Raw genomic sequence first — 26,336 nt, forward strand, 5'->3', positions numbered from 1 at the left:
CTGCACTGTCATGAAGGAGCTGAGAATGGGGAGAACTTCGAGAAGGAAAAGGGTGTAAAACAGTGGAGAAAGGAAGAATGTTTTAAGATTAATAAAAAGAAATGCTGCAAATGCCATGCTTTCGAAGTGATATAAGGCATGTCAGTTCCACGTAATGGATTCCATCTTGGACCTAACAAAACCAAAACAAAATGAGATTCTCCTCCTAATTTCTTTCACAGTCTCCTGGAAAGAAGTGATTTAGGAAATTGCAGCACTTGGAAAAGGCAAGTGTACAAAGAGAGAAAGAACTAGAACCAAGAAAAATACACAGTTATAAGTAAAATAGAGAAATAGTCATAACTCCCCCATTCGACCCTCTCCTTAGCCCCCTCTTTCCTGTTATTCACTTTAAAGTCTGTATTTGAAATTTCAGCACTCATGTTCAGTTGACTGAGGACTCACGACTGAAGAAAGACCCTCTCCCTCCCTGAAAGCAGAGAATGACATTGTTATTACCCAACAAATTGGCTAAGGGGTTTGCGTAGTGTGTTGAGCATTAAGGTCTTCGCAAGGATTACACTGAGATTTACTTCCGGGATGCAATTTTCACTTGACACTATACACATGTCAGCTAAGGATTCTGCCCTTCTCTTTTCCTCAATGACAGGAACACCCAGTGGTGCTGACGAAATTTATTGAGGGGGCCCGGGAAGTGGAAATGGATGCTGTCGGCAAAGATGGAAGGGTAAGTGCTTTATCCCCATCTCCTAGATCTCTGCCTCCCCATCACGTTTCTTCCACCTGTCCCCTCCGCACCCCCATCCCCGATTTGGCAGTTTTGAAACAGATTAGAGGTCCTGATTTCTACAAAACAGGTCTCTAAGAATAGTGGACGAGTGGCTCAGTCCAGAAATTTTCAGATTCACTGACAACTTAGTGTATGTGTCACGGGTATCATATATCCTGTGTTTCATACGTTAGGATTTCTCTTTGATGATATTCAAAATTAATTATCATCCTGTACTCCTCATTCTTCTTGAATAGATTTTTCTCTCTCATTTTCTTTGGTCTGTGGGTTTCCTTTTATGTTTCAATGGGTATTATAAAAACATCTAATACTTGTCTTTCTGAAGTTCCTAATTGAATCCCTAGTTTTTCTCCTCTCTTGATTTCCCAGCCTCCACCTTTTTATTGCATTAATAAAGACAAAACTAAACAGAGCCGGGTGGATAAGGATAATAACATAAAATTAGCTTACCAGATCACATCTGTATTTCTAGTACAGTGAATGCCTCCAACTTCAGTGAAAAATGAAAATGTGAAGAATGCTTTCCTTAGGTTTGCTAGTTGTACTAATAAGGCATTTATGATTTATCTTGATATATAGGAAGTAATGTTTTAGGGAGTCCATGTCATTTTATTTGCTTTAATGAAAAAATTTTTAAAGAACTGTCCTTCATTTTCTACTTTGTAGATACTTCAAAACACTACTGAAAATGTGAAATCTTTTTGTCTTTTTGGTCTTGCAGATTAATAGTTCAAAGTAGGGTTGTTTAGAAATCATTACTGATGTGTATATATACACATCAGTAATGATTTCTTACTACAGAATCATATAATCCTGAGTTTAAGCACCCTTAGAAATCATTTATTTCAACCCCATACCCCAAAGGATGAACATTTTCTTTACAGCATCCCCAGAAAGGGGTCACTTATTTTCTGATTAACAACTTTGGTTATACAGAGCGCAGAAAGTTGTCAGACTGAAAGATGTCATATGGACATCTCATTTATTCCTTCTTTTGAGGTAAAGTCTGCTTCCCTGGAATTTTTTCATTCCTGACCTTCTGGCCTTCAGAATTGTAGATCATATGTTTAATCTTTCCTCCTTTTCAATGTTTTAAATATTTGAGACTCTGGTATAAAATGAGAGCGATGTGATCTTACCAATGTCAACGTGGAGAATGTAAGACTAGCCTGGAGACATTTGTGTTTTTTTCAAATATAATGCTCGTCTGTTGGCCTGATTTGGCTCCAGCTTGCTAGGATATGCTCTTAATCTAAGCTTCTCTCAGACATCAACCATTGCTTATCATCCTGGACTCCTTCTTTTGGAAATGTTCCAGGTTACTCACAATTTTTTTAAATAGTCACACTCTGAAATGGAAATAGTGCTTCAGCTATATTATGATTCTTTTCAGAGCTTGGTGGGAGTAGTGCCTCCCCATTTCTAGACACTATAAAAGAATCTGAATGCTTACTATGCACTAAATATCATGTCAGACACTATATATGCTTTCTCTCTTACCCTTACAAACATTCTATGAGACCGATACCATTGTTAGCACTGCCTTATCAGGAACCAAGGCTGAAGAGATAAAGTACCTTGCCCAGGTCACAGAGCTCCTAAGTGACAGCAGGAGACTCAAACGTTACTCTGCTTTAAGTCATTTATAAATCTGATAAACAAGTTATCTCTATAATTTATTTAAGTCTTTTACAGTTACCCAATTATTCTCCCCGACTGTCAGCTTTATCACTTCCCAAAGACACACATGCTATTAATGTTCAGGTTATGGTGACTGAGACCATAAACTTTGCAGTGTGACAGATAAGGGCTTCAAATCTGACTTGCCATACAGCAGTCACATGCACTTGGGTTATTTCTTCTTATCTTGCCTTAGTTTCCTTACCTGTAAGAGAAGATAAGAATATTTTCTTCTTGCTTCCCCTTCTTTCTCAAATTTTAATTAAAAAATCTCTTGCTCTAGGGGCGCCTGGGTGGCTCAGTGGGTGAAGCCTCTGCCTTCGGCTCAGGTCATGGTCCCAGGGTCCTGGGATAAAGCCCTGCATGGGGCTCTCTGCTCAGCAGGGAGCCTGCTTCCTCCTCCTTTCTCTCTGCCTGCCTCTCTGCCTACCTGTGATCTCTGTCTGTCAAATAAATAAATAAAAAATCTTAAAAAAAAAAAAAATCTCTTGCTCTAGATCTTCAGTCTTTTTTCTGGTCCACCTAAGTTATACATGCACCTCGCTGGATAGTTACCTCTCCCATCTCATCTAGTGTTTAAACGCTAACCTGGAAGGAAAAGATAAAGATCCCTCCAGTGTGCCCCAAATACTCTAGATTCCTCTCTGTTCTTAAGTCAACATGACTTAGTCCAGCTATCATATTTTCCTGATTCGTACCCATTCTAATCAATGAAGGAGGGAGGTCAGCTCAGCCACTGTCAGCTGCCCCCGGGGGTCAGTCTGTCACTCTACAGCGGGGAGGCGAGTCCATGCATGTGGCTTTATGTGATTGTCTCACCCAAAGACTCTGCAGAGTAATTGGTCAATGCTCCAGGCATCTGTTAGAATGCGGTGGGGTGGGGGGGTGGAGAGAGACAGGGTGGAGGGGCAGTAGCTTCCCTGAAGTAGGTGCCTGACAACTCTTTCTAAAATCTTCTCTTGGCCAGGTAATCTCCCATGCCATTTCTGAGCACGTGGAAGATGCCGGCGTCCACTCAGGAGATGCTACTCTGATGCTGCCCACACAAACCATCAGCCAAGGAGCCATCGAAAAGGTCATGATTTATCAAGAAAAGTGGAAAGGGAAAAAGCAAAGATTAAGAAAAAAATTTTTTTAACTAGGGAGCAATGTAGGACATGCCCCAGGTGAAATGCAATTATGAGGGGAATTTTCCTGTTCTGAGCCTGCTGAGTATTTTAGAGATAAAATACTGCCCTTTTGAGGCCCTTCCTGCCCTTTTGAGCCCACTTGCTTGCGTGCTGGGTACCGGTTCTTGAGCTTCAGCATAACAACCTGGGGAACTTGCTCATCTACAGATGGCTGGACTCCACCCCCAGTTCCTGATTGAGTAGTTCTGAGCAGGGCCCCAAGTTTGCATTTTTAACAAGTCCCCAAGTGACGTTGCTGTTGTTGCTGTTGGTCTGGGGACCCCATCTGGAGAACACTGCTGTAGATGATTCCCATGTTTGAGAGCCACTTAGGTGAGCGGCCTATAAAGCCGTGCTTCTCAATTAGAAGCAGGTATGCAGCAGTCACAGAGGAACCTTCTTGAACCTTTGTTTTCACTGTCCACCCTTACCCTCATCTCATACCAGAACTTTCTGATTAGGTCTCTTTCAACCTCTCCTTGGGAACCATTGCTTTAAAGACCTTCCCAAGAATGATGCCTCAGTACTCAGTAAGCTCTGCTAGGCAGCCTCAGAGACCATCATTCACGTGGTTGTTCCTTTACTCTTTAGGTACGTTAGGTCAGGCTTGGCTTTTTCAGTGAGACTTACCCATAACCCTGCCATCCACATCTACGTAGGCCTGTCTGGCTGTACACTGGGCTGGATTCTGAAGGTCTCACCTCGTTCTTGTCAGGAAGGCATCAGGATATATTGTAACACCCGCTGCCTAAGAGAACAACATCCCTGGATTTCAAGTGTGCTTTAGTTGATCATGTCAGCGTAAATGACCTCAAGGACTCAGATTTTTCGGAATCTCTTAGAGTTTGATATGCCATGGACTCTCCTCCCTTTTATAACTAATTAAGCTGCTGAGTCCCTCTTGTAAAAGTAATGAACAAGGAGCTCTTGTGTCTTGCTGTCAGCGACCCCTCATTGCATGGGTACCGTCTGGCTCCGGTTGGATGTAGGGATCTGTTTATGTGACATGCGGAGCTTCCTGGCAAGGAGACGTCATTTCTTTCTGACCATATCTACCCAGGTAGAGTCCAGGGTAGCAGAAAAACACAACAAAGAAGTATCTCTGGTGTCTTTGCAGTGCCGTGTAATTTCAGGGCTTGCTCTTCTCCGCAGGTAGGTTGTGAGGTTGATAGGAAGTTTGGACTGCGGTTTCTGGGGCTGACGCAACTGGACTGACAGAATTCCATTTAGCCCTCAGAATAAAAGCGCAGTATACAATGGCAGGGAGATAGGGACATTCGGCAGAAAGATAATTTTGTCAAGCTATTTGTTCTTTTTCTTGCTAGTCGGTTACGGACATTTATTATGTATTATTATTTTGTTGATAGATGCCTGTTAGTGGCTGCTATTATCATTATTTTTATTAATATTATTGCCATTATGACTGTTATTATTATTAGTGGAGGTGTAGCTCTCTGTTAAAAGAAATTTTAAAAATCTAAATTTGAGGTGTTTTTTTTTTCGTGTTTTGTAACCAAGCTGTGCTCTTTAGCACTATGTCATTTTCCTTTCGATCTAGGTGAAGGATGCTACCCGAAAGATTGCCAAGGCTTTTGCCATCTCTGGCCCATTCAACGTCCAGTTTCTTGTCAAAGGCAACGATGTCTTGGTAAGAAATGCTGAAGTGCCTGAGTGGACACCAAGCTGTGTCAGGTTGTGTTGGTTTGCGCCCCTCTGGTGGTCTCCTCCATGAGCGCAGACGGAGCAGCAGAGATTCCTGCAGCTGTTCCTGTTGGAGTGTGGGTCGTTGCCCAGCACAGAAGGCCTGCCCTGCTGGAAGGCAGAGGCCTTTGGTGGCACTGAAATGTCAGTCACCTTATGGAAAGCACTCCGACCCACTGGAAACAGGATCGCTGTCTGCCATCTGCAGTACAGAAAGACGGACACATTGACTATCTGAATACGTCAGATAGTCACAAATTGTATACACTGGAGTCTCAGATACTATTGATGTACAAAAACTGTTAAATCAATTAGAATAGTCTTAATTAGTCTATTTAATGTAACCAGTCAGTAACCAGAATTGGTTCAGCAGCATCTACTATGTGAAATCACATGGTGGCAATAAAGATGGATAAGTCACAGCCTTTGCTCTCAAAGATATTCAGTTTGGCGAGGACTGGGAAGATGACTTTGTAGACAACCATAGCATAAGTTAGAATATAATAGTTGCTGGAAGGAATGTACAAATACATGGTACTGAAGTCATAGAGAGCATATCTACGTGTGTATGTGTGTGTGTGCGCGTGTGGCTGAGCATGTGTTTGAGTGTTGTACCTGGTTTGGGCTGGATTTCAAGGGTGATTTTTGTATTTTAAGTGGATTTTAAGAATGGCTGGAATTTTGACAAACAAAAGAAGGTAGAGAGGACATTATAAATAGAACATCTAAGAGAAAATTTGGCACATTTGAAGAGATAGCAACTAGTTCAGTTTAGCAAGATCATTTTTCTAGGTAAATAGTGCAGGGCAAACTTGAAAAGTAAAATTGGGTTCAGGGAAATGGTACAAGATAACATAGAGAGATAGATTGAGGCAGGAGAATAGAAAGCCTTCAAGGACCAGACTTTCATCCGATGGCCAGTGGAAACCCAGTGAAGACTTTTCAACAGGGACATGGCATTATCTGAGTTCTGCATTAAAATCTATCAGCAGTGTGTGGAGATGAAGTTGTGGAAAGCAGATGGAAGAAGGTCAGAATTCAAAGATACTAAAAGGAAACTGGTTAGCCAAAGTGCGAGCAGCGGGGAGAAAAGGAAGAGTCTGGCAAAAGAAGAGCTGGCTCCAGTAAAAAACAGCTAGAACCCAGGTGACAGGGAGAACGTTAATATGTTGTCATTGGATCTCACCATCATTTCTCTTTTTTTTGAATTTTGTTGTCCGTCTCTCCAGGTGATTGAGTGTAACCTGAGAGCCTCTCGATCCTTCCCCTTTGTTTCCAAGACACTGGGGGTAGACTTCATTGATGTGGCCACCAAGGTGATGATTGGAGAGAACATTGATGAGAAACCCCTTCCCACATTGGACCATCCCATAATTCCTGCTGATTATGTTGCAATTAAGGTAACATTTAAAAAAAATCTATCAATCATTTTTTTAAGTTTTAAGAAATTAAAGGAAAAATTTTTCATCAAAAATAATCTCGAGGTATGCCTGGCTGGCTCAGTCAGTAGGAGAGCATGTGACTTCATTTGGGGGTCATGACTTCAAGCCCCACATTGGGGGCTTACTTAAAAAAAAAATTTTTTTTTAATGTAAAAAAAATAATAATTTTGATACTTCATGAACTTTCTAACTAAAGTGTTAGACCAGGGATTTATGATGTTTCCTTTGAATATCTACACAAGCAACTTTATATCAATTTTTATCCATTTCAAAAATAATAAAAAAATCATTTAGAAATATATAACTTCAAAACCAACTAGCTGAGTGAATTATAAACTATGATATTGCAATTGATACACAGTAGTGTTGGTTTGGTTGGTAAACAGAAATTCCGGACATATTTTGTTAGGATAAGGCTTGAATTGTGTCCCTTTGGAATTATGTCAAGACTTCAGGAATACATGGGTCTTGTAAAAAGTGTTACCTTGTACTGTTGGTTAAATTCTAACTACGTTGGCCTCCTTGCTTAGTTCCTATTTTCTTCAGCAGCACAATTTTTTTCTCTTGAAAGGCTGAAATAGCCGTTGCTATTCATGGTAGTGCCATGAAGGAAATGAAATTCATGGCACCTCTGTGAAGATTGGCAAGGAATGTCTAAGATTTGCTCTCTAATTTCCAATATAGTTGTATATTTATTTTTCTTTTTTTAAAGATTTTATTTAAAATCTTTTTAAAGATTTTATTTGACTGACAGAGATCACAAGTAGGCAGAGAAGCAGGCAGAGGTAAGAGGAGGAAGCAGGCTTCCCGCTGAGCAGAGAGCCCGATGCGGGGCTCAATCCCAGGACCCTGAGATCATGACCTGAGTTGAAGGCAGAGGCTTAACCCACTGAGCCACCCAGGCGCCCCTAGATGTATATTTCTAATAATACTTTAATAATAAAACCATTGAGCTCCTCTAGCTGCCTCAGCACACCCAGGCACAGAGTATTTATAATTATGACTTTACTTCATTAATCAAGTATGAGGATTAGTGAGATACTATATAAATATATTTGAATGTTTTAGAAAAAATATAAGATGGAATCAATTTATATTGTGTGATGTATTTATATGACATTTATATACTTTGGATGCCTTTCAAAAGACTTCCATTCCTGTATGTCCTAGTGACCTGAGTCATAATTGTGTTACAGCTGAGACTCTGACTTCTGACTTTTATAGTGGAAGCTTTAAGTTGAAGCTATAAATAAAAAAATAATTATTAATCTTATTTAGCTTAATAATTTAGGATGACTTAGATTTTACAGGGCATTGAGATGGAATGTCACTTGTTATATTGGGGAAGGGTTGCACTTTATTCCTGGAGACTATGACACAACATAAATTGTTAAAGCTTTCAGTGGGAATTATACGTAGGTAAAAAAAAATGCATAGTATTTCTTTGTTTGAGACCAATAAGTAGAAGGCCCTGAAAAATATTTCCCACTCGAAATTCTAGATACATTTCAAATTGATGTTTCTGAATTCATAGGCACAGAACTATGCATACACATATGTGTATGAAATAATATCCAGTTAAAAACAGTAATGAAGGACAGATATGCATCTTTCAAAACGCACCGTATCTTCTAGTTTACTTCTTTCCTAATTATCATTGTATATGAATCTTGACTTTTTTAAAAAATGAATGGCTCCTTTATAGACAGTCTTAACACAGGCCTAGGGGGGTGGATGGATGTTCCTGGATGAGAGCACAGAAAAGCGAGAGTAGAGAAATACATAACTTGACTAAGGAGGACCTTGTGAAGTGACCTCGAGCTAGAATCCCAGGATTCTGGAAGGGTACCAGAGTCAAAGAAGAGTCCACACTAGAAATACGGATAGATGCAAGAAACCAGGACTTGGATCCTCATGAACTACACCGATAAAATAAATGAAGAAGAAACACTCTTATCTATGTTCTATTACACATGAAAGTTCTGGGCAGAAGTGTGCCCAAGCAGAATGTTTTTCAAAGCTTTTTAAGAGGTGTCAACAACAGTTTAGTGTCTCAGAAGTCAGCTTACAGACAGACATTTCTGGCATGGTTGCCTGTTGCAAGTTCAAATGATCAGAAAAAGAAGAGGAATGTTTCCAAAGCCTACCAAGAAAAAAATGTGTTTGAACTTTGTGCTTGGGGAGACCAATGCCCAGTAGACTTTGTTTGAAATCACTCCAATAAGAATATGTGTAGGCCAGATTAGAAACACTGGACTAGACTGGTCACAGGGGCCCTATTTACAGAAATAATCTGTGATTATTTAACCCAAGCTTTTGGCCAAGAGCTCAAGAAATTCTTGGAACAGAGTTTTAAAGCTGTTTTTCAAGTCAGATGCTTAGACCAAAGAGATTTTTTTATGTGTCTACCATAGCCTAAATGAAACCTGTGAGAGAACCGGTTCACTAAATAGATTTATCCTCTCTTATTCCTTTTATACCTTTCTCTCACATCTTTTTCCTCCCCATTATTTCTGACAGGCTCCAATGTTTTCCTGGCCCCGGCTGAGGGATGCAGACCCCATTCTGCGATGTGAGATGGCTTCCACTGGAGAGGTAACTGGTTAATGATCCATGAATGCTTTCATTAAATCTACTTTGAAATCTACGGTTTTATGAGCTGAGCATAATACAGTAAGTAAGTTATTAAGTATAAAGGGGGACACAAACTTCTGTTATCAGAGTAAGTCTGAAAGGGCTGAAGAATTTTGAGCTAAAGAAAAGTCTTGTACTTTCGTGGACCAGAGTCTAAATTTTCACACATATTTAACTCATGAATCTAATGTATGTGTTCCTAATTCATTTCCACATTACACATTGAGAACAGATTCCAAAATATTTCTTTACGTGTCTAAGTAAATATCTCCCGAGTCTTTCTGCTTTATTTTAAGTTTTCATTTCAAGATCTCTCTGTAACAGCACTTCCCACCTCTACCTCCCTCAGCGTCTTGCTACTATGGAATTAAATCATTGGGTTTTTACTAGCAATATGTAGAATGACTGTACAGCATTGGAAAGACTGCAGACCTAAACATTGTGGAATCTGCAGATAAATGCAAAAATCTCAAAAAAATTTGCAAAGCAACGTGAATCTCCTGGGGGATTATCTAAAACCTATAATGGGATTGGCCACTGGATGTCCCTCTTCACTTGTGTTGGGACTCTTGTCAGCCGAAGGTTTCTTAAGAATGTGAACTGTGTTTCTTGTAGAGAACTGTCAGATTCTAGAAAGTTCCCTACGTGTCAGTGTCAGGACATTTTATGAATCACCCAGCCCTTGACAGACTTACTAGATACAACCTTCAGATTCTCATCAGTGCACATCAGAGTGGCAACATCAGACTGTGAGGCATTATAGTTTCCTCTTGCTATTAAGGAACACCTGAAAGGGGAAAATATTTAATTACAATAAATATGTGATGTCTTATGTGGTTGCCTGGTTACAAGCAACATCTGTGCTGAGAGGTAAAGCGAGACAGGGAGGCAGGGAGTGAGGAATAAATGGCTATCTTGTTTGTATTTGGACTGGCGATTGCCTTCTCTTAGCTCCTTTGCTGCCGCTTTTAATTTACCAGGTGAGAAAACCTATCTTTAAAACGAGGGGCCTGCATTACGGTTCTCTGCTGTTTAAGGAGATGCTCTTCAGACCCACACGGATCCCAGGGTCACTCGGTAGCAGGGCTGTTTTCAGCAGATCCAGGGTTCAGATCCGGGAGAGATCGGCTTTCCTTTGTGCTGTTTTCTCTAGTATGGCAAACTTATTGTCACTGCCTATGTCCATTCTGCCTCCAGACATACATTATTGGAGTTGTTGAAATAGGAAAATACAAAAGAATTAGAAGCTCAGCTCACCTTTGTTGTGCTCTATTTTAGAAGTAGAGAGTTAATTCTTCTATTATTAGAGTCCTACTTCCAGGTGTCACTGAGTAGGATGTTACAAGGGCTATTTTATTTTTTATTTTTTTAAAGATTTTATTTATTTATTTGACAGAGAGAGAGAGATCACAAGTAGGCAGAGAGGCAGGCAGAGAGAGAGAGAGGAGGAAGCAGGCTCCCTGCTGAGCAGAGAGCCCGATGCGGGACTCGATCCCAGGACCCTGAGATCATGACCTGAGCCGAAGGCAGCGGCTTAACCCACTGAGCCACCCAGGCACCCCACAAGGGCTATTTTATAACTGAGATCAGAATAATAATTCTAGCTTAGGTGAAATCTCAGTTATGCTTCGAAGAGACATTTTCAGTGTTGAGATGGCTTGTTGTCGGGTAAACCTTTACTTCTTGATCTAGGTAAGGGCTGTTTTATTTTTTTTTTAGTGGCAAGGTGGCTATGTTAGACCTGAGCTTACTTGAATATCTGACTGTGTTCTGTGTTTTTTGGTTTTTGTTTTGTTTTGTTTTGTTTTTGTAGAAAACTGCTGAAACCTCTTGTGTGTTGCTCTGTGTGCTTTTATGACGGGATTGCCTGGTCCTGTCAGTAGAATTTGGGTTTCATTAACTGAGGTTGATGTTACTGAGGCTAGTTGACCATTAATTGACCAAAGAAGGAGTTTGCTGAAAAGTAGCGTGTACTTGTGATTGGTTGAAGGTCATAGTCTTGAGAACATCCTTTTCACAAGAAGGGAGTCATTTGCTTAAAGAGTGAATTTAGCCATCAGTGTTATTTACTATAATGGTGGTTCTGTACCTGTGCCAAATGATGATATGCATGGCAGAATCTATTCCCATCATGCTCAAATATACCACTTGCTCTATGGTTATGGGGCCATGTGACTTGTAGTTATCTAATAGCACAGTTACCCTCGCTGAAACTTCTGTGTCTCCCAAACATTACATGTTAGTTTGGAATGGTTTTTATTTATTGATTGATTGATTGATTGACATAAGGCTGTGGCGTTCAGAACTAGTCTAAACAGGGCATTTTGGTTCATTTTATGAAAATGATTTTAAATTGAGATTTTCATGGATTCATTGAATTTCTCAAAAAGCTTTCTCATAAGCTGTACCAAATGATTCCCAACCAATTGGTCAGCAGTTATGCATGTGAGCTACTGACCCATGAATTCACGCACCATGGCATCGTGTACGTGACATATACTGTTATTTAAACATTAAGTCATATTCACATTTGGTAACTTACCACATTACGGACCAGACGCTGTGATTTGTATCCAAATAACTCACAGTAGAATCCAGTTATGTTGCTCCATGGAGTGTTGTTGAATAGGGAAAGAATTGCTTATTCATTCATTATGCTTAATTAAAAACACAAGATACATCTGCCCTGGCCAGCTTTGTTAATCCCAGGATTCAGACTGCATGGTCTTTGGGCAACTCAATAAAAGCTAGCAAAGGGGTCTAGGGGTAAAGTGCTTTGATTTGTATTTGTTTATCAGTAAGAGCTGTTGACTAGTGTTTGCTTCTTCTTATTTTACATTTTAATTTATTCTAAACAGGTGGCTTGCTTTGGTGAAGGTATTCACACAGCTTTCCTAAAGGCAATGCTTTCCACAGGGTTTAAGATACCCCAGAAGGGCATCCTGATTGGAATCCAGGTAAGTGGTGTGTGGTTGTGTGCATGCCCCCGGGCACATGCTAGAAGTGGCTGAGAAAGGACCTGAATTGTGGTATAAAAGAGGGGAGATTTGTTTTAAGCTCCACTAAAGAAAACAGCAACTAATATAAAAAATGGATGTTTGTTCTCTATACGTTCCCTGGGTTTTGCTTTTTTCCATTGTAGCAATCAATACAAATAAGTGAATAAATAAGACGAAAAGAAGGAAGGTCTCTAGTGAAAAGGTTATTTGTTCTGAAAAGGATTTAGGATGCCTTAAAGAGGAATCTCTTCTGTTTCTTGGTTACATCTTTCCTATGTGCTCTGCTCTTAGTTCTTCCTCCTTAGCCCTTGAACATATGCTTTCCATAAAGTTGAGTCTCACTTCGTCTTTCTCTCTGTCTCTATCTCTTGACTTTCCCCTTTGCCAGTTCATGTCTGTGGAATCCACTGTCCTATCCATAACTGTCACCTTTAAATCTTCATCCTTCATTATCCCATATTTCCAGCCATCTCCTGAATACCTCTAATATGATGTCTCAAACCCAACACATCCCCCGCTGAAGCTCTCTGATCCCTTCCTCACCTTTGTTCCTTCCTTCCTTACCTTCCTTCATTCACATTTCAACTTGGAAATATATAGATCTTCCACATCTTATGGTGGGGTGATGCCTCAGTAAACTTAGCATAAGTTGAAAATATCCGAAGTCAAAATGCATTTAATATACCTACCCTCCCGAGCATCATGGCTTAGTGTAGCCTTTCTTAAGTGCGCTCAGAACACTTTATGTCAGCCAACAGTGTGGCAAAATCTTCTAACACAAGGCCCATTTATAATAAAGCATTGCCTATCTCATGTAGTTTATTGAATACTGTACTGAGAGTGAAAAGCAGAATGGTTTTAAGTGTGTGGGTTGTTCTCCCTCACGCTCATGCGGACTGACTGGGAACCGCTGCTGCCCACATCACTACAGAGTATCCTACTGCCTATCACCAGCTTGGGAAAAGACAAACATTCAGAATTTAAAGTATGGTGGGTACTGAATGTGTATAGCTTTCACTATTGCAAAGTTGAACTTTTTCACGTTGAGGACCATTTGTAAATGTCAAAGATCCAAACCCGAAGAAGACTTGGGCATTACTGGAGGGATTTTCTCACTCCTCAACTGACAGAAGGTTCTTGAAGGGAAGGAGCTTAATGGGCTTAAGAAAGTTAGCAGAGTCCACAGTATCCTGGGGAGGTTCTTGAGTATCATTATTTGGTAAGTCTTCTGAGTCAAAGCCAAGTGAAAAAATTATAAGAGAATATCTTTATTCAGTGCGAAAGGGCATTATTGCTTTATTATTGCTTTCTTAAGCAGTTGCTTTATTAATTATTGTTGCTTTGCTTATTAATTTTTTGTTATTGCACATCAAATGGAAATCATTTGTCTGTTCTGTTTATAAATTTCCTAAAAAATACTAAATACTTTCCACCTGGTCTTACACTTATATTTCGGATAAATTCTTGGGTCCTATAAAAACAATAGCTGGTCTTAGATATCACCCCTGCCGTACTTTTAATAAGCTCAAACCCTGCATGGTTACATAAAAATCAATAAAAATATAATTAGAACAGTACCAGGTATTCTCAAGCCCGTGGGTGATTATTATAGATACCACCTCATTAGGGTGTCTTCATATCAGCAAATTAGCCTCTGGAGACTGGATGCGTTAGTGGCTTTGGAGAAGTTTCTGCAAAGAGCAACTTGGAATTTTGCTTCATCAAGGTGCCGAAAGGGAGATGGAGAACAGTTAGAGCAGAGGCTAACAAGATGACTTGCAATCGTGAAGCTTAATGGCAGTTTGGAGACACATCACACCATATGAGAGACTCATCATGTTATAAATGAGTATTAAGTATTATTAAGTCACAAGTAGGAGAGTATTGGCCCAACTTCCAGTTATGGCTTAAAGTTTAATGTGAGACCTGGGGGCATTCAGAGGAGACTGTGCCCTTAGTCCCCGTCTTCACAACTAATCATAATAGTGCTAACATTTTAAAATACCAGTTTAAGAAGGCAGTGAGGTATAAAATTGTGCCTTGTTTGGTTCTAGTGCTGCGGGAAATATTAAGCAAAAATTAATTCAATCCCTATGAGGTATTTGTGTGATTTTGACATCAGTGAACAGAATTTTTTGCTTTATGGTTGGAGGAAAAAAAGAGGATTTTGTAGGGTAAAAAGAGGTGTCTTAAAGGAATGAGGTTCTGCCCACTGAAGTTTTATCTTTCAGCATGCTCTTTTTTAAAGAGATCAGTATGGCAGCAGCTACATGACTTCTTATAACTTTATACTTGTGTGTAAGTGCACAACGTTGGGGCTTTAGATATGTGTCTATTTTAATTATAAAGTTTAAAAGGTATATTTAAAGAAATGTTTAAGGGATGCTGGTGTCAGGGGCTCCATTGGTTGAGCATCTGCCTTCGGCTCAGGTCATGATCCCAGGATCCTGGGATCCAGCCCCACATCAGGGTCCCTGCTCAGAAGGGAGTCTGCTGCTCCCTCTGCCTCTGCCTCTGCCTGCCGCTCCCCCTGCTTGTGCTCCCTCTCTCTTTGGCAAATAAGTAAATAAAGTCTTTTTAAAAAATAAAGAAATGCTTAATATAAAATTATATTTAATAAAGTATTAGTAGCTATGGTAGAATTGATTAGCAGGAGATGGATGAGAGTCACTTTCTGACCTAGTCAGCGAGGGTGGCCAGGAAGAGCTGCCCCTCCCGGCAGTTCAAGGACACGCTCTCTGTTACCATCTGGTGGATTGTCTCTGAGAGTGACTTTTAAAAATGCGTCATAAATTTAGCTGAACAACATGACAGGATATACTAACTGGAGCATTAATAGCTGGAAAACTCACTGGGTATCTTCTTAGATAGCACGGGACCAAACCTAACCGAGGCCTTGTATACTCAGACTTCCTAGGGACGGTGGACAAAGTAATTCAGGTTCCGTATTTTCAGCATGCATTGCACTTCTAAAAAAATCATTTTATTTTACATGATTCAGCATGGTCAGAATAATTCACTCATTCAAATATATAAAGTCAGAAGTGAGAAGGACCTAAAAAAGTACTGCTAATATAATACAATATATGGACATTAGGGGCTCTGTGCTAATATGCTAATGGGCATTAGAACCAGTAAATACAAAGGAACACGGTTAGTTGAGTTCTTGAGTGAAGTTCTAAGAAAGAAATCCACCACTGAATTTTGATTTCTTAAGATAATCATTAATTCAGCCTGATGCCGTGTAGACTTCATGCACAGATGAATGCTTGTAGCCAACACCACAGCAGTTAACTTGCTTAATTATTCCTCCATGGAGAAGTGAGGAAGATAGTCAGGACCTGTCCCATTTATTTGAGGGAAAGGCCTTTTCTCTGATGTCCCCAACTTGACCCACCTTCCTGTGACAAACACAAGCATTTAATTGAAGATACCTTAACTCATTCATTTTCACAACAGGTTGCAAGAAAAAATTGGGGGAAAAGAGAGATTACGGAGGAGAGATAAAAATGACTCTGAGCCAGGAAACATTTTTTTTTCCTTATTTTTGGTAGTTTAACACATGTTTTAAATAGTAATGTATTACTAGCAAGTATCAGCCACTTCTCAACATCTAGTAAATAGAGTTTGTGTGTGTGTGGGGGGGGGCATGTGCATGCTAATTTGTTGCACTTCAGTCTCCTAACCTCCTTTTTCTCTTCTCTTTCCTACCCTACTCCTTTACACACACAGACCTTCCGTTTCTGCCCTCCCGAAGTTAGATCCTATGGGACAAATCACCTGAGGAATTTGAAATATTCATAACATCAATTGTGTATAACTAGAACTTAGGGGGAGAAAAGTCAAGATTTAGATTTTGTCAAAGGATTCTTGTCAACTATTACATGCACTGGGTCGCTAACAAGAGGCTTTCCATAGGCCCAGATCCTAACATAAAAAAGGCATAATGTAGGTTTATATGGCAACAAAATCATCCTTTATTTTCCTGCAATATTTCCAGCCTCCTTTCAACCCATCAGGATTTATTTTTAGTTGCTATGAGTAGGCAATCTGCCTTGTTCGGAAGTTTTCTGGAACACCCTTTAACAATGAATGATTTACTCTAGAGTAGATCAAGAGCACTCACTGTCTTTTCGCCTCTGATTGGGCTATTCAACGATGTTTGTGGGGCGGCGCGCGCCATCCTGACATCTGCGGCTTCAGCCCTGCTCCGAAACACAAAGCAAGCGTTTTATTTGAAAAAGACAACGCCAAGTGACATGAATAACCTTTTATCTTCAATACAGAATCATTAGGAACAACCATAGAGTTGTCGATGCAGATGTCCCTGTAGAATCCACAAGTACCACACAACATTAACTGGACTTTCTGTTCTGCGGCCAGAAGTTAGAATAATGTGAAAATGATAATTGGAGGAAATATGGTTTTTTGTTTTGTTTTGTTTTTGTTTTTTCATTTTTAAAGGGCTTTCTTTCTTATAAACATTTTCCAGGAAATAAATCAGCTTGTACTTTTCACCTTTAGTAACAAATGGTTTCTTACCCAGGTATTTTCAATCAGCTATTAAATCTGGGGCTACTCAGATGCAAGCTGACAGCTGTAATTTCTTTTTGTGGAGAGGCTGTTTTATGTGTCACAAGTGTTCAATACATGTTTGATAGAAGTTTATAATGTGGCTATGAAAGCCAACACCCCAGACTAGAAGGCAGAGTGGTTCCCCGGCTGGGAACTGCCAATACTGTCATGTTGGATATTTATCTTTTCCACTTGGGGGACAGCATTGAAACAGCTCCATAATGAGGTTCTGACTGGTGTCTGCAGGTCTTAGAGGACTTGCTGACTTATTTTACTTTAAAATAGCAAAGAAAAAAATTACATTCTGGTACTCCTTCCTCAACATTTTTCATTGTGACTTTGGCCAAGGTTAATGGATCTTCACCTCAAATTACAAAATGAGTGAAGGATGGTTCTCCTATTTCTTCTTCCCTCCTCCTCCTAAACTTAGGTGTGCATCACTGGGAAGGTTTGTTAAAATGCAGATTATGGAGATCCACTCTCAGAGTTCTTGATTTCACAGATCTAAGGCGGGACCCAAACTTTTCTACTTTGTTTTGTTTTTTTAAAAGATTTTATTTATTCGAGAAAGAGCGACAGATAGCGAGAGAAAGCAGGAGCAAGGAGGAGAGGGAGAAGCAGGCTCCCTGTTGAGCAAGGAAACTGATGCAGGGCTAGATCTCAGGACCCTGGGGTCATGACCTAAGCCGAAGGCAGATAGATGCATAACTGACTGAGCCACCAGGTGCCCTTTAACTTTTATATTTTAAACAGATTCTCAGTGATACTGATTTCCTGGGGAACAACATTTTGAGAACTGCTGTGCTTGTGAAATGATATATTTTTTATTTTTTAAAAAAATATTTTATTTATTTATTTGACAGACAGAGATCCCAAGTAGGCAGAGAGGCAGGCAGAGAGAAAGGAGGAAGCAGGCTTCCTGCTGAGCAGAGAGCCTGATGCGGGACTCGATCCCAGGACCCTGGGCTCACGACCTGAGCCGAAGGCAGAGGCTTTAACCCACTGAGCCACCCAGGAGCCCTGAAATGATTTATTTATTTTAGAGAGAGAGCATTTGGTGGGGAGGGGCCGAGGGAGGGAGAGAATCTCAGACTCCGAGCTGGGCAGAGAGCACACACAGGGCTCAGTGCCACAACCCTGAGAATCACGACCTAAGCTGAAACCAAGAGTTGGACGTTTAATCAACTTTACCACCCAGGTGCCCCTGAAACTGTATTTTAGAAAATGGTTTCAATGTTATGTTATCACATGGCTATATATTATTAGTGGCATTTTGCTAGGGAAAAAATTTAAGAAATTGAGAATAGTTTGTTCAATACACGATTAGTGTATCAGTTAATAACTTGTTGGACAATTTTATGTTGCATCTTCTAATGTGCTCCGGTGCTTACTTAATTAAGTCTGTCCTGTGTTTAGCAGAAGGTCACAATGTAGTGTTCCAAATCAGGGAGATTCAGAAGTTCATTTAGAATATTTCATGTATATTTACTATATTTCAAGGAACCTTGAAATGTGAAGAAACCTAAAATGCCATCTAATTCAGCCCCTGCTTTCCAAGTAGAATCAAGTCATTGTGCCATTATTCTGTCTAACCTACTCTTAAGGAGGCTGCCATATGCCTCATTAAATTACTCTAAGGTCACTGAGTTACTCTGATTTTATACTTCTATATTTTCTTTACGTCTAGGCATGAGCTTCTTGCAACTAAGGCCCATTTCTTCCTGTTTGGTCCTAAGCAGGAATGGAAAGCTACTATCCTGGGCATGGTTACAATTTGTGTTCTAGAAGACTGTCCGTGAATAACCCCTGAGCCCGCCTTAGCTGAGATTCATCCAGTCGCATTTATCTTTTCTATTTGCCAATAGTTTCCTCTCATAAAACTGCAGTTCTGGGATTGAGAGAGCCTGAATCCAAAAGAATTTTATATTTGAACATAGTCTTTGGAGTCTTTTCCTAGGATTTAGGTCTGTTCTCAGAAAGCCTCTGCAAGTAAATATTAGGAGGTTTTATGGGCTGAACATTATCAAAATTGTGCAAGGATCTTGATATGTTTTATTATCACAATTTTTAGTTTCTTTGAGGCTCTGAACTAAGATCATCTCCTTGGTTTTTTTTTTTTTTTTTTTTTTTTTAGCTGTTGCCAGCTTGGTTTCTAAATAGATTATAAAACATGTACTGAAGTAACCAAATTATTTCATCTGTTTGTAAACTTTTTACAAGAGAAAACAGTTAACATGTTTAGCCAAAGGCAGAATAGATACGTTTGTAACCGTGTGCTGTTTAGCTCAGTTACCCAAACATTCCTCAGTTAATGAGGTCAAGGTAAGGGATTGACTTTTGGGTAGGTCACTTGGCTTTTTTTTTTTTTTTTTCTCTCACCCTGATCACTGTCTTGCAAATACTGGTTTGTGGTCACAGGAAGGGGTAAGTTCAGAATGGAGGAACCCTGCTGACAATGTGCAGGAGTCCAGGGAAAGTGGGACCTAGACACCAGATGGGTCCAGCTAAGGCTCTAGGAAATTCACAACAATGGGCTCTAAGAACATATCTGAATTGGGAGATGGAACCTGAGGAAAACTTGTCTGGAAGTAAAATATATGTGAGGAAAAAGTTGGCTTATTTTTGAAATATGACAGCCAGTAGAGGAAGTCAGACTTAGAAACTAGTGTCCAGGGGCGGGAATCTAGTCTCTGGGAGGCTGAAAAAACAAGTGTTTTAATAATAACAATGAATACTTAATGAGAACTATTAATGGGCAAGTAACTTTGTACAACAACTATTAATGGACTAAGTTCCTATACTGACACTTTTAAGAAGTGCTTACTTATAAACTAACTCATTGAATAATCACAATGACCCTTTGACACAGATACTGTTGCTATTCCCATTTAACAGATGAGGAAAGTACATCACAGAGGGGTTAAGTAAGTTTCTCAAGGTCACCCAGTTTATTGTAGAGTCCCAAGAAAAGATACACTACCATGCTCACTGCCATTTTAAAAAGGAAGAAACGGGGACTCAAAGACATTAATTTTTCTAAGGTCACACTAAAAATGAATGGTAAAACCAGGATCTCAAAGGCAGCTTAGTGACTCTAGAGCCCATTCTTTCATTCTTTACTTTAAAGTTAATGCAAACTTGAGTCCAAAATGGTTGACTTATTGAAGGGAGGTATGCGTAAGCTGTTAGGACAGGTCCCAGTCAACTAAGAACAGGACCGAGTTAGAATTCAGCGGGTAGAACCGGTTGAGCAGACAGAACCATCAACAAGGCTGACCTGGTGTTGGACTCCTAACCCAGGTGTGTTTAAATTCTCCCTGACCTGGAGAACGATCCAGGTAGGACCAAGGTGGATCTTAATCTGCAGACAAAGTGGATTAAGTAGGGAGTGGAAGAATTTGAGGGCAAGGTGAAAAGTCAGACTGTAGAGAGCAAGACTATGTGGATGTAATTTTACCTATAGGGAGAAATCAGTAAGAACTCGGTACTCACTCTAGGATAATGAGAGGATCGAACTAGTCACCTTTGAATCAAAAGCACCTGGCAACATATGGCATTGCCTCTGTAATGGCATGAGAGAATAACGTATTGCACATGACTAAATAAAGAGCAGAATATCCAAAAAGTGAATTTTGTTAAATTCTTTTAATTTCAGCAATCATTCCGTCCCAGATTCCTTGGTGTGGCTGAACAATTACACAATGAAGGCTTCAAGGTATGTGATATCAATTTTTTTTCAAGTCGTTTTCCGTTAGCCCTGAAATCTATTCACAAAAGAGAACATTAATGAATCTTAAGGAATGAAATAGCTCAAAATATATCCTTTCAACTTGAAAGATTTAACTAACGTGACAGTTTCAAAACTTCCATAGAATAAAATTATTAGAAAGACTAGTTTTAAGTTATAACAAAGGTACCATAAACTCCATGGGAGTTGGCAGCTAAACACTTAGAAAGTTTAGTTAACGCAGGATTGGGACAAAGGTCCAATGCATTTCCTATATATTTTTTCTTTTTCCTTTTCTTGTTTCCGTATGAAGTCATAGTTTCCAGCTGTTGCAGTTATAGGCAAAACTTCTTTGCCACAAGTACTTTCACGCAAAGCCTGGTTCAGTCAAACAAAATGATTCCCGATGTTTGGAGTGGGCCTGTGGTCATGGGGTTTTGTTGGTTTGATAACAGTGAATCCTCAGCCAGTAATAATTCTTTATTTCTTCTTCTACAAAAGCAGTTACAGTTGAGGTTATTAAGTTGTTCCTTAGAATATTTTTTAAAATATTTGAAGTGCACATGACTCTGGCCAGTGAGTCCAAATCTCTATCCAGGGTATTCTTGCTTCTCATACATACCACTTTCTTCTACTTTATGATTTAAGTGACAGGTGTGTCCCCCTAGGTTTCTTTGTCCCGTGAAAGCCTTCCCTGTGATTCAGTAACTGACTTTTCCATTTTAAATGCAGCTCTTTGCCACGGAAGCCACGTCAGACTGGCTCAATGCCAACAATGTCCCTGCCACCCCAGTGGCATGGCCGTCTCAGGAAGGACAGAACCCCAGCCTCTCTTCCATCAGAAAGTAAGAACTGGGGCAGAGTTCTATCTTCCTACAGATAGAGGATTAATTTTGGGGAACTAGTACGATGTGAATACTTTACCCTATTGCAAGTCTTTTAAAAGTCCTCTTAGCTGTTTCAGATGAATAAATCTGTGGATTATAGTAAAGTTTCATTCTCGTGAACTTTGCTGTTACGATAACATATAATGCCATATGTCTATATATTGATACATAGCATCTTTCAAAATATTTTCTAGTAAGGATGCTTTCCTGAATGGACAGCAAGATCTCAGTGATGAGAATCAGACATGGAGAATGTAATATAGCACTTTATATTTTACATTAAACTTAGATTGTATGTAGGTGTGTATATCAAATATAAGATTGACCAGCTGCATTTCACTGAGGTTTGTATGTGAATAAATCAGTCCAATTTACTGCTATATGCAGGAGACTGTGGTGAGTGCTAGGATAACACCAACCATTGAATTACCTAATTTACTCTTCTCTAATCAGGTTGGTTATTATGCCTCAGGCTATGTCATCATTAGATTTGGTGAGACATATTATTTTAGTGCACAATGTGAGTCTTTAGGAATTCCATTACATCAACACTTAAAGAGGTATGTGTCAATAGGTACATAAGAGAAAATTCTCAGTTATTCCAGGATATTATAATCTGTTAAATGGCTACCATTTGTTTGGGCTAAAAGAAGGCAACCTATAAATCATTATCAAATTAATAAAAGAAGGGCAAATTGTTCACACCTTAGTAGATTTCCAAAGGCGCTATAGGCCCTTGGTTAGGACTTTGTAAAACAACAATTAGCATACCTTCATGCTGTTTGACATTCAAATGTCCCCTAGTGTGTAGAGCAGCCCAGCAACAGAATGTGAAGAGATTTAATTCAAAAGCAAGTGTTGTTGACATATCTGTGTTGGCATACCATTAGCTGAGAGGCACTGGGAAGCAGGCAGTGAGGTAAAAGTCTGGGAATTGGGAGTATGGGAGTGGAATGGACTTCAATACTGGAGAAAAACCTCCTTGTAAAATAAGTAAATACCTATCAAATTACCAATTCTTCTATGGATAGATAGCATTTGGGAAAGAAAAAACCTTTCCATTTACTTAGTTAGACTTCCATCAGAATTCTTTCAAGAACACAACAAAAAAATTAATGTAATTTGGACATCTATTTAGGAACAGAGGAGGGCAGATGGCAGTCAACTCAGTATGACTTTGACTTGAATGCACAAGAGAATAATTACGTTAGTATTTTAAAAACTAATTATGAAATATACATTGCCACCTACAAACTTTTGTTTATTTTGATTATTCTTCCAGATTGATTAGAGACGGCAGCATTGACCTGGTGATTAACCTCCCCAATAACAACACCAAGTTTGTCCATGATAATTATGTGATTCGGAGGACAGCTGTTGACAGTGGAATTGCTCTCCTCACTAATTTCCAGGTATGTTCTCTTCCTCAAATATAGCTATGTGCAGGTTCTTATTTCTATGTCTCCCTTAAGAGTGTTCATCAACATATGCACATCCCTCTTCTCCCCTTCTTGTAACATTCAGAATGGAGAAGCATTTTTAAATAGAATCTAAAATAACGGTGCTATTATGGTAGGTCATGGCCTCACAGACAGTTGGTGATCAAGCAATTGAGATAATCAAAAGCCACAGATAGCCATTCTTACTCATTAGCCGTGCAATTATCTTTTAAATAAAAAGCGTGGTGTGGCATGGAATAAAGAGACAAACTTTTATTCCATTGTTTCTAAATGAAAGCCGTCATAAAAGAGCAACAGGTTAATGATAATTGAGGATCCAAATACAGGGCAAGCACTTGTCCAATTCACAGAAAACGATCACATGAGGTATGTTTAGTTCCACTTGGACATGACCCACCAAATTTATTGCGGAGAAGAACTGTACTTCAAGACTCAGTGACTTTCGACTCATTGTATTTTTTCCTCCCTGAGTCCGTTTTAATCCCTGGGGGGAGTTGAGGGGCAGGGATTAGCTTACTCATGATAAGGTCTGAAATATAGGAGACAGTCCTGATTAAATAAAAAATTTTGTGTCTTTCATCACATGCGCATGTCCCTTTGGAAATTGGGAGCAGAAACTGACCTTTTGCTCCTGCTTCATTAAATCTTCACTTTCATGTCATGTGGGTCACTAAGATTCCTACCCTTGTGTTTTCAGGTGACCAAACTTTTTGCTGAGGCTGTGCAGAAATCCCGCAAAGTGGACTCCAAGAGTCTTTTCCACTACAGGCAGTACAGTGCTGGGAAAATGGCATAGAGAAATCAACACCGGGCTCCAGCCGAAACCAAGCCAAGCCACACCGGATCTAAAGGAACTGATTCCCCAACCGTCTTCCACGGAGACAAATATTGACACCAAACTATTTCAGTTTACTTGGCTATGCCTTAACATTCCTTTCTTTCACAAATTGTCGTCCGTCCCTTTTTACAAACCTTTCTTAAACTCCTTCCTAAATAACTTGTTCTGCATGAGAATTCATCTATTTTCTAATGCCTTATTTTTGGCAAACTTACCTCTGTGCTTATTTGCAGCTAACATTTTATGGTGCTGATTAATGATGATCAAGGTAGAAAACGTCGCTTCTCTATCTTCTGAAATATTACTATATGTATTTTCAAGACACTATTGTCATTGGTTTTAAACAGCATCTGCCATACTCAGGACATTTTAACAAGGCAGAATACTATAAAAATTTGTTAAAATGAAATATGGATTTAATTTATGAACCTTTTCATCATGATTTTGTGTAAGGCATCTTTTTGATACTTATTCTCAATTATCTGGCTCCCCCAGGAATATCCCTATTCCTTTCCACAGTACTGAACTTGAGAAGTGACAGAGGTCTTTAAAGTATGGATTTCTTTAAAGGACACTGGTTTGTAGTTTTGTGTTTTGGAGTATGTCTGCAGAGAGTAGCTGCCGCTGAGGTGGTTTTCTGTTCTTGTTTTCCTTTGGATTTAACCTGAGCCAAGTGAAGTCTTCAGGTTGATGCCATCTTTTCCCACCTCCCCCCACTGGTTTTGGCATAAGTTGGAAGTTATGTTCACTGCCTTCAGATTATGGATTCTGTTGACCTACTGAGCCCCGTACTATGCTATGAACGCCACACATTTTAAGCACAAGGTTTCCATTCCTTCTGCCTATAAGAAAAGTGCTTTCTACAGGGCAGCCTGTGTCACTGTTAAACTTTTTGTGTTACTACGTGTGCTCTAATTGTAAACTTTTAAATAAAATGCTATTAAGAGGCTGTACATTTGTGTTCTTGCATTTATTTTATTTTATTTTATTTTTTTAACATTGACTTAATTGATTTCACAAAATCACTTCACTTCTCTGATGAAACACAGTTTTGAGCCAGGATTATGTGACTTTTTCTTTAAAAGCCATATAGGATATGAGTGAGCAAATTAATATTAAAAATAACAACACCTCGGCTGTTACATTTTTTTTTTCTTGTTCCCTCACCTTGTTTACAAGTCTCATTAAAAAAAATTATTGTTCTGTGGTTATATATGGTCTTTGATCTCAATCTTTTCAAATGTATACAACTACACACTGACTAAAGATTGCCACATAGATATAAGAAACTTTTAAACAAATGCCTCGCATAACGCAGGGATACTTGACCCTATCAGAAGCTGATCCCTATCGCCTGGTGGAGATAGTACTAATATCCCAGGGATAAGCATATCCCAGAAATACCGCCTAAAATGGGGCTTTGTGGAGGTCCAAAGATAATGAAGGTGTAATAGTTTGTATCCCTTGCCTCTCATGCCATAGTCAAGGGATTACCACTTGATGTAAATTTCCATGAATGCTTTGCAAATTCATTTGCTCCTCCTCTGTTCCTTGTTACCACCGTGGTTGAAACCTTCACTACTTCTTCCCTTTGATATTATAATAATGTACTCCCTGAGCATCCATTTGTTCATATACCTGAAAATATTTAGTGAGTTTCTGCAATGGTTGGTGTAGGATATACCATGATCTTTCCTATCATTCTAGTACTTTGCTAATACTGTACCACTTACCACCATCACACCACCATAATAACTAACACCATGAACACCTATTATACCTCAGGCCTCTCTAAACACTTTACCTGATTTACCCCTATGAGTAGGTGGTGTCATCTCCATATTTTAAATAGAGGCAGACAAAAGTTAAGTAACGTGACTAAGGTCACACAAAATGCAGTCTTTTTTTTTTTTATGTCTTATAAGGAAGACAAACATGTAAAAAAAAAAAACACATTTCTCACAAAGAAGAAAGACTTAATTCGCCTGCAGAGATCAGAGAAAGGCTTTTCTGGGGAGACGGCCTCATTTGTTGTCTGGAACAGCACGTCATATTTTCCTGGGGAGACAAAATAGGGCATCTGCTGAAGGAAATTACAAGTAATTTGTATGATAAGCTCAGGGTATGTGTGGAAAGAGAGGGCAAGGGATAGAAGTTGAGGACAGAATCTTGGTTGTATGTGTTTAAGCCACATGTAAATTTTAAAAAATTTGTAAATAATTTTGGACTTAAAAAATTGCAAAAATAAAAATTATATTCTCTTTACCCAGATTTATCTATTGGTAATATTTTACCCTATTTACTTTTTCTCACTTACTTTTTTTTTTTTTTTAAAGTAAGCTTGACATCCAACATAGGGCTTGAACTCACAACCCTGAGGTCAAGAGTTGTAAGCTTTACTGACTGAGCCAACCAGGCCTCCCCAATTATTACT

At 39.3% G+C, this 26,336-nt stretch overlaps 1 protein-coding gene across 1 annotated transcript in view; it reads left to right on the plus strand.

Moving 5' to 3' along the window:
* The window catches only part of CPS1 (carbamoyl-phosphate synthase 1), a 126,218-nt gene extending 101,363 nt beyond the window's left edge, over window positions 1-24,855 (plus strand). The window contains exons 29-38 of the mRNA XM_044241522.1: window positions 650-727; window positions 3,438-3,545; window positions 5,198-5,287; window positions 6,570-6,740; window positions 9,303-9,377; window positions 12,275-12,373; window positions 20,646-20,705; window positions 21,450-21,562; window positions 22,887-23,016; window positions 23,762-24,855. Of these exons, the coding sequence (XP_044097457.1) occupies window positions 650-727; window positions 3,438-3,545; window positions 5,198-5,287; window positions 6,570-6,740; window positions 9,303-9,377; window positions 12,275-12,373; window positions 20,646-20,705; window positions 21,450-21,562; window positions 22,887-23,016; window positions 23,762-23,860 (1,023 nt within the window). The 3' untranslated portion in view covers window positions 23,861-24,855. The remainder of the gene's footprint in view (window positions 1-649; window positions 728-3,437; window positions 3,546-5,197; window positions 5,288-6,569; window positions 6,741-9,302; window positions 9,378-12,274; window positions 12,374-20,645; window positions 20,706-21,449; window positions 21,563-22,886; window positions 23,017-23,761) is intronic.
* The last annotated feature ends 1,481 nt before the right edge of the window (window positions 24,856-26,336 follow it).

The sequence above is a fragment of the Neovison vison genome, chromosome 3 (genome assembly GCF_020171115.1).
Source record: "Neovison vison isolate M4711 chromosome 3, ASM_NN_V1, whole genome shotgun sequence".
Taxonomy (NCBI): domain Eukaryota; kingdom Metazoa; phylum Chordata; class Mammalia; order Carnivora; family Mustelidae; genus Neogale; species Neogale vison.